Source organism: Barbatula barbatula, assembly GCF_947034865.1.
Source record: "Barbatula barbatula genome assembly, chromosome: 25".
NCBI classification, from domain to species: Eukaryota; Metazoa; Chordata; class Actinopteri; order Cypriniformes; family Nemacheilidae; genus Barbatula; species Barbatula barbatula.
The window spans coordinates 9,934,755-9,944,167 of NC_136788.1; the positions used below are offsets into that span (position 1 = coordinate 9,934,755).

The window sequence follows — 9,413 nt, forward strand, 5'->3', positions numbered from 1 at the left end:
CCCCAAATGTACACAGCGTAAAGAAAAAAAAACATGCTATTGGAGGACCAACATGACCTCTAAATTCTTATTGTATCATTATGTGGGTGATTTAGACTCATTATATATTTTATAAGAGCCTTCATGTGGGTGCACGGGTCAAAAATACATGCTTGGCTCTCATTACACAGGACCAATTGAGCTGTTCTGGCATGCGCCTTATTTGCTCATCACCAAATGTTTGCGGTTACAAGGTAAAAGCCGCATGTGCTCTTGCAACACAAGGCCATAACGCCACTGCATGCCATTTCTGTGTAAGCCAAAGCATTAGCCCTACAAACCTGTGCATGCAAATCTCACAGAATTGTTGTGACAGCAGAAGAAAAAAGATCACATTCTGAAATTATTTGAATAAATATTACTCATGCCATTTCACCATAATGGTTTTCTAGCCTGGCACAAATTGTGTTATGCAGAGGGACCTCATGTGAACTGTGAAGCTACGAAATCTAGCTGCCACCTTATAGTAGAGAGATGCACAAATATAAATGTGTCCTTGAATACAGCCTGACCTCAAATGACTGCCTCCGAAGTTAAGAATAATGCACAACCGCTATGGGAACAACTCTGTGCATTGTTTAGGCAGAGTCATTGAGAGTCATTGTGGTCTCTCAGATATTGTTTCCCAAAGGCAGAGCAATCTAAACACGCTAAATAGTTCTCATTTGTAAATCTCAATAGGCCAGCATTGAACCACCCGGGGTGAACTGAATCCAAAACAAAACCTGAAGTGACTTTAAACTTCGGAGACATATTGTTTACATTGGGTCAGATCATCACAATTTGGAGCAACTTACTGAGAGGTAAATCGTTTTCTGAATGGGACGTTGGGCATCGTGGGAATATTCAAGGTTCGTCGTATAATGTATAATTAGGTACTGGTTTGAATAGGGAAATAAGCTCAACAACTGTAGTTCCAAATTTTCCTATAAGCAGAGCCCAAAATGTATCACGCATTAATATTTTTTACCAGTCATTAAACTGTATTTTGCCATGTTTTATTAATTTCATTTGATCTTCTTGACAAAGTCATAACTTATTGTAGCTGTTTGTTGTAGGGGAGGGCGGGGACGAAAGTAAAGCCGGACGAAAGTAACATAGCGATTTACTCAGAGCCCTGACTAGATTTGCATTCCAAGATTTGAGGTCACATTCAAGCAACCTTTGACCTTGCTGCCAAATATCACGTGATTTCGTCATCGTTTCCCGTGGTTAGGTCCGGAAGTTTCAAGCACGGAAAGTAAATTTCTGAACCTGTGCTTATTTGTAATTACAAGCTGTGTTTCTCGTTTCATGTGTCACAGTAATGATCAATCTACAAGTGATTCAGAAGTGATTCACTTCACATCCTGAAGTTTGCCTTGTCAGAGTTTTTCATTATAAAAGTAAATCAGGTTTAAATGTCAAGAGTTCCTGTCGGGACGAAAGTAACACTTCGTCCCTTTAATGTAATTAGATTATGATGATTTAATTTCATTTAATTTTCATATTGTTCATAGTGTAAAACTGAAATTTAAAATGAAATGTAACTTCATATTTTTTTGCAAAGATAAAAGACACAAGGTGTTTGCAGTTACATATTAACAAGGTCATAGTCAGTTAAATTAATAAAAACCAGAGTAACAAAATTAAATCTAGATTATATTGGAGTGTTACTTTTGACCCACCTGCGAGTTACTTTCGTCCCAACTGATGGGGTTGAAAGTAACAATGTGCAACTTATCTTCAAAGTGAAATTATACAAAAGTGATTCAACATTTCAACAAAATACCACCTGGTATTGCTAGACCACACTTGTGAGTTATGGACCACAGCAAAAATTACCTTTTAAAATTACCACTACCTTGGCGTTGGTAACGCCAGGCTCTCACAACTTAGCTACAGGAAAGGTCCAACAACTCTTTCTAAATCCAACAGCAAATCACTCTCGAAATCTGTGTAAATTAGCCTTTAAACGGTTACCAGCCAATATTAAACGAATGCTCGCCAAGGGCCAGTTTGCTTCCCGCAACATCTATCAAGTACTGTTAGATATGCTAAGATATCAGTGAGATATCTGACACTGAGTAACAAGGCACACAGATCATGCCGGATTCATGTCTAGATGTGTCATACAGCACCAGCTGTACTGAGATATCATCCCGTCGAGTTCCTAGCACGCTTTGGACGAGCCTCCACAGCCTGGCAACATCCATTCTGTCCTGAAGTGACCCACATGATGTTATTTTCAGTTGAAACGCATTTACCTCTTACCCACTGAGTTCGTTCCACTTGTGCCTGGCAGTAAAATTACAAGCTCATTGGTTGTACTGTTATTCATCCCTACCAACTGGTTGTCAGAATGTATTATAATTGAGGCTCTTGTGTATATTTCAGTCACTGCAGCACATGAAAGCACCGCTGAGTTTGCCCGAAATTGTTACGGCCACTGTAAATGATCACTCGTATTTACCAAACAAATATTTGCAGTAAGCAATCCAAGGAGTAATCCTGCAAAACTATTCAGCATGACAAAACTGTTATTATAACAGGTATTTTGCGGTCGAGGTGGATATTGGCAAGTGTTAAAAGACACTATGGTAGTATCAATGTCATTTATAATTTGAAAACATGACATTGATCTAAATATGTCTAGTAAAAAGGGAACATGCATCTTGGTGTCCTGAAGGTCATCAAAGCTTTACATGACTGTTGAATGAGAACGTCATCTTGTGTGGCCAAAAAATCATGGCACGCAGCTCAACTGTCACATGGATCTGATAAGCACTTGCATTCTGCCCTTTCAGACTTGGCTATGGCACGGTTGTACTCTTCGGGAATAGTCACTACGTTCCTAAACATGGCACGAATTAAACAACTTATATTTGGCACTTTTAAACATGTTCACGTCAAATCTGCCTAAATAAAGAGACACAAAAATATATTCTGAAATTGAATCAGAAAAGGGCAGTTTGCGAAACAACTGAGCCTTTTGTTCTTACATCCACAGGGAAAGTAAACACGCTGACTTTCAAATAAAGTTTCATTAACGTTAAGAGAAGACCTTTTCTACACCAAAACCATCCACACTAGATGCAACGTGAATTTGTGTCAGTTTTCAAACGCTCTCTGGTTTTTTGCATAGTGAAACACAATACAACCCAAATGACAACAAAGATTCAATTCAACCTACACTGCAAAATTGTGTCTTTATTCTGTGCACTCTTTTTAAATGTCTCCATATGCAGAATCGTTTCCTTGAAGAAAAAAATCTTATTGCAGCAAAACTAAATTCTCTAATCATTTGCTAACCCTTAAGCTATTTCAAACCTGTCTAAATTTAGTTGTTCTGCTGAACACAAAGAAAGGGGCCCCATAGGAATAAAACCTATTCTGGAAGTCAATGGTGCCACAAAACTGTTTGGTGGGGTGAGCAATACGATGTTTTCAATGAAAATTTAATTTATGGTATACACTTATGTTGCTATACAGATATGATAAATTAAAGGAGCCGTATGGAACATAGCCTCATTTAAATAACCGTAATAAAATTGTATATTGTAAATTGCAAAATAATCTAGAAATTCTTTCAAAATTTGCTACCTAATATCGTTTGTTTGCTGCAATATGCTGTAATTGTCTTTAACTGGCAACCGTGCTGTCGAAATACAGTAGTGGGTAAATTGTCAGTAGGCGGTTCACAAGGACCAAAACAGACATTCCGGCACGGAACGAACATTTCACAGTGGAATAACTTGCTAAAGCATTGTTTTTTGGACAAACCAAAATAAGAAATAGCATGTTTCCGAAATGTCTATGAACAAATTAAAGAGTAAATATTTTGTTCAGCGATTCATCTGTCCAATCCCCTCCTTTCTGTCAACCTACTCTGATCTAATTGGTCAGACGGTCTAGTCTGCTGTGATTGGTCTACTGCAAGCAGTTTCACAAATGGAATGTTGGTGTGCATTACAGGAAGTGACGCAAATCCGACCGGGAACTGAAATTAGAAACAGACAGACAACTTGTTCGCGCGGTTTCGAGTCGACTCCTTTTTTCCCAAGCCAATAACTTTGTTATTTTATTCGTTCACTTTCGGCTTTACAACTTGGGAGACTGCTTTCATTCACACACAACAACATTACACACTGCATGAAATGTAAGAACGTATTTACTCTTTAAGGTATTGTTTAGATTTAATACAAAGTAAAGTAAAATTATTACATACAGCTCCTTTAAGACATCACAACACTTTTCCTTTCATTTGGAATCCTTAGTAGAAAAGTCCACACAGATCCATTTCTGGGAAACCCCTCCATCTGGTTACAAGGTTTCCACATGTTTCCCGCAACGGTGTACTCTAGAGTCATGGTACGGTTTAGTGTGAACACAGAATCTCCCCTTACTACAGATGTAAACAGTGCCCCTTTGCTGTTCCCATAGTGACCAGGCATAGATGTCCATTGACCTGTGGTGATGTTGTAACAGTCTATCAAACATCTTAGGAAGTCATCCTGGGGTCCGTTGCGTATAACGTAAAGGTTGTCCTTGTGTGCCACCATGTAGTGCCCGTAGCTCTGGTGCTTCAGCAGTTTACTGACCAGAACCCATGCATCCTGATCTGGGATGTATTCGTAAATTTCATTGGTCTCCATTGGCTTCCACAGACAAACAAATATCCGGCTCATAGCATTGGCACATGCTACACCAGCTACCGGTCTCGGTAAATGTGCAGTGAATGACCATTCCTTTGTACTGACGTTGTATTTTTCGACGGAGGACATTGTGGTTCTGGATGACTCTCCTCCAATGGCATAGAGGCAACCTTCCAACCCGATCAGGGATAAGTTGTACCTTGGCTGTCTTGGACCTGAAAGAAACATCCAAGTGTCCGCAACAACATCGTAGCAAAAGCTAGCATCAACAGCCCTCTTGTCGATGCCATGCACGCCTCCTACAATGTAAAGTCTATTGTCCAAAACAGTCACACCGGCCAAAGAAGTACTAGCCTCCATGGGCAAGGCAGTAAGGACCTTCCAATCTTTGTCATCTTCATCGAGATAACATACCGTCCTTGTGGCAGCTAATGGAAACTCATCGGCAGTACAAGAAGTGTGTGAACCCACAGCCACAAACGCCCTAGGAACCTGAGACTCCACATATTCAATCAGATCCTGAGGGAGATCCTTCAACTCTTCTCGTAGGTCGCTGTATATATCACGGATAAACTTTGCTGATGTCTCGTGGAGTCTCCATAAGCCATAGGTGGCTGACGCTTGATACATAAGTAGGCAATTGTCAGAGCTGAGAAGATCCTGGAGATGCTTGGCGAGAGGTTCTGCCTGGAAGAATGCAGCACATTCAATGGCTTTCAAGATCTCATCATCGTTCAGAGTAGGTCTCTCGCCGCCGGCCACGGCCAGCATGATTAAAAACCCTTGAGCGTGGAGATCCTTTACGTGAATTTCTTCTTGATGGCACTCTACCATCCCTGATCTATAAAGTGCCCGGAAGTACTCACATTCTCTTAGCAGCAAAGATTTTTTGGCTTCAAAGACACTGTCTCCAATTCTGACCTTAACAATATCCATGTTTAGCTGCTCCGATCAATTTGACTTTTGCATTGTAAAGCAAGCAATTATCTACAGCGAAAACGTATTTAAAGCTTTTAAAACTTACTGAGCGAAGCATTAACACAGAAATATCCCTTCCTTGTCAGCTAACAAAACTGTCCTCCCTCCAGCTGGCACATGGTGTTCTGAAGTCTAGTTTTGTTACTAATATAGCTCTGTCTATAGACAGCAGCGGTGCCGCGTGACAGACGTTTTAAATAGATATTAACAGTGACATGTCTTTGAAAACTAAACATTTTTTTTAAGGTCGGCACTATTAATTACATGGCAAAAATGATAATTTGTGCAGGTGTGCAATGTGTTCTTGCTGGTGGTAATTTGATAAAAAAATTACGCTTCAATGCATTGAACGTCATTCATACTGGTGGATTCTTAAACCAATGGGTTTACATTGAGGTTGTTCATCAAACTATCTCAACAATATAGGAATAGATCACACGAATATATAATTGATATAATATATATGTTATATAACTCTTATAATTTACTCACCATGGTGTCTTCACACATTAAAATCATTTAAAACTTCTATTGACAGAAATGCAATATAATATATATAATTATGTCTTCAGACTTGTAGAAAGACCGTGCATAATAAAGCCTCATGTTTTTATTACCTTAAAATGAGCTATTTCAATCTACATACACCGTGGGTCCTCTTACAGAAAGCATTTCTTAAATACATGATCTCCTACGGCAAAGTAGCAAAACGTATTCCTCTCTCAGCCTCCGTAGTACAGCGAAAGGGAGGGGTGGAGTGAGCCATTGCTTGCAATTCGCATCCTCACCACTAGATGCCACTAAATTTCATACACTGGACTTTTAGAATATATTTTAATACACTGGTAATATTTTTTGTGCTGTGATTTAATACAATTTTGATCAATCGTATGATAATAAATGTGAATATAGCATACAGATATGAAAATATCACGATATGAGGTCACTGCTAGCTTTAATGAAAGATCATTAACCCGCCTTCAGTGTAAGTTATGAGGTAATTGCCGGTCAGTGGCCATGCTGAGACGTTTTTTCATATTTCTGTGAGAGACCGGCTTGGGTTGCCCAGAGTGCTCGGTTTCATTATCTTCACTCACCTAGACACAGGAGCTAGATGGGTGCCCTCATGATGTTACCATGGAAACCACGCCGCTAGACTTCCCCTTGTCTGAGTGTCAAGAAAATTAAACCCCTGCTTAAACACTAACAGCGCTAATGCTGTCTGTATGACAGTTGAACTTTGACACACACAGGACGGCATGTATAACCAGCTTCACGTGTCCAACGGCTTTGCAGCTGTAATGTGAATTCTTGCCTCAAACGGCCACACGTGACAAGCACGGAGGAGACACTTGAACTATGAGACCTTTGTAACCGACTCAAGGATTTGTAATGGAAATAATTTATGTAGTAGAGGAGCCTGGCTGTGTTAATAAAACACTAGCTTCCCAATAATGTGTGAAAGTAGTCAAATTTGCATCTTATTATACACTAGAAATAAATCTGTCTGAACTGAATGTACAACATCAAATCAGAACAAAGGGGACAGCTTGATTTACAAGCATAACAAGCGGACAGGATCATGTGTTTATGTTTTCCATGCTGAGTCATGGTGAGCCATGTGTGGGACCATGTGACCTCTTTGTTTTGATCATGTGACTGCAAAACCAGCGGGAGCAGGGCTAGGTAACAGATTTCGGGTTGGATTGCACTCGGTGTTGTAACCCCATTGTGCAAGTTTATTACGAAAGCCTGGAGCGAATGTACCGGCAACATCCAGAAAAATCCAATACGTCGGTCACATGTTAATAAAAAGATCTAGGTTTATTTTTAAACCAAACACATTGTGTGTTCAGCTCCAGACTATTTTGAGAATCATAACTCTGTGAAATGTCAAGCTTCATCTTTTGCGTCCACTCTTTTTGATATTTAAGGAAAAGACGAAGGCAGATCTAAAGTTAGAGAGCCTAAAATATCCACTTTTGTGTGGGTAACAATAGCTGAGTCAGGCATCTCAATGAATCCTATAATTTTTGTGAATGTCAATGGACGGGTAAGAGTAAACTTAGCAGGCTGTCTCTCGTGTGTTGTGTAACCGGATTGATGTTATAAAAGCCCAATGGCTGAACTATAGAAAAAACTGATCAAAGTATGACCGAAAGCTCATATTAATAAAAAAATAATCGATAACAATTACAAACCACATCTACTAGAGCGTAAACAAAGGAGAGTCACTTTAAAGGAAATGTGTGGGAGGTTATAAAGATGCAAGGTGAAATGATCTATCAATAGGAGGGAGCGTGTGTTGTTGTTGGCCAGCCGAAACACATGCTGGGACCGCTGCGTGACCAAACCACATCAAACTGTCTGAATGCGTGTGCGCTGGGGTTCGTTTCCAGCTGCATAAAAGAGTTCGTGACTTTGACAGCCCACTACAAAGAGCATAGAATGAATGATCTGATGATGGTAAAAGAGATAGATATATACTTTTCTACAAAAGCAAGATCTTCAAAGGTTATCTGTTTCTGTTGTTTCTAATGAGTAAGGCTGTTATTACTTGCTTCTCTCTAATCTGAGCAGGTTGCTGAATAGACGTGTGTGAATCTGTCGGTATTTCGACAAAGACAAGAAAGCGCTTGACAGCCTCTTAACGCCGGTTCTACAGCAATCCAGCATTGCTTATGCAGTTATGTCTGTTTCCGATTGTAATTCGGTTAATTTGTAAAATGACACCCCATACTCTCAAGAGTTAATGATTCTGGTGTTTCTAATGAACAAAACAAAGCCACAATCATGGACTCTTGATGAGTGTGCTAATTCCTCCATTGATTAGCAGAGGAACTGAACAGTAGGTTGCTTTTTAATTGCCATCTGCTTGAATGACGCCGTGGAGTGACAAGCAGATGACAGCAGGCCATACCCCCAGGGTCTCCTCATCGTTGCCCCACCACACACACATTGGAGAACATTGGTATGCACTTATATTGGCATGTATTTTGGCAGATGCTTTTATCTTACAGTGCATTTAAAGCCAAACAACGGCAGCACACATTCACCCAATGTAAGGCAATGGGTGCCTCCTTGGTTCAGTTGCCAACATCTTCAAAATATCTTCTTTTGTGTTTTGCAGAAGAAATAAAGTCGAGCATGTTTTAAACAACAAGAGGGTGGGTAAATGAATTTCCATTTTAGGTGGACTATCCCTTTAAAAGATACATTGAATTAGAATGTGGGTATAGTTGACAAATATACCGTGTCCTATGGTGTGACAGCACACTTTGAAAACAAACTGTTGATAATATATTGTTTTATATTTATAATATAAAATAGCATTGAAGATAAATTTCATTTTCAACTACCCATGCGTTTTCGCTGATAATCAAACCCACAAGCTACAGGAATATTTCAATATATGAAACTATATCTTAAAATATCTTATTTTGTTGTCTGCGTAAGAAAGAAAGTCCTACAGGTTCGGAATGACACGAGGGTGAGTAAATGACTACATTTTTGTGTAAGTTATCCCTTTAATAATCCATGTATTATAAAAGTAATCAAATGGATAATTGTTTAGACATTCACACTATTGGTGTCATTAGAATAGACTTCATTAAATCAGCCAAAAGTCATTGTTAACCGGATGCATATATACAATGCATCTTGATAGATTCATCCCTGATGCCATGCATTAGAAAAACAATGCACTCCAATACACACATTCTCCCATAATGTTTCTCTCTTTTGTTTACACTCTGTGACCAT

At 39.3% G+C, this 9,413-nt stretch overlaps 1 protein-coding gene across 1 annotated transcript; it reads right to left on the minus strand.

Moving 5' to 3' along the window:
- Nucleotides 1-4,253: 4,253 nt before the first annotated feature.
- kbtbd13b (kelch repeat and BTB domain containing 13b) lies at nt 4,254-5,609 on the minus strand (the record flags this gene model as incomplete). The annotated part of the gene is made up of 1 exon (XM_079450872.1): nt 4,254-5,609. The coding sequence occupies one exon, from the start codon at nt 5,607-5,609 to the stop codon at nt 4,254-4,256; it is 1,356 nt and encodes a 451-aa protein (XP_079306998.1).
- Between the last annotated feature and the right edge of the window lie 3,804 nt (nt 5,610-9,413).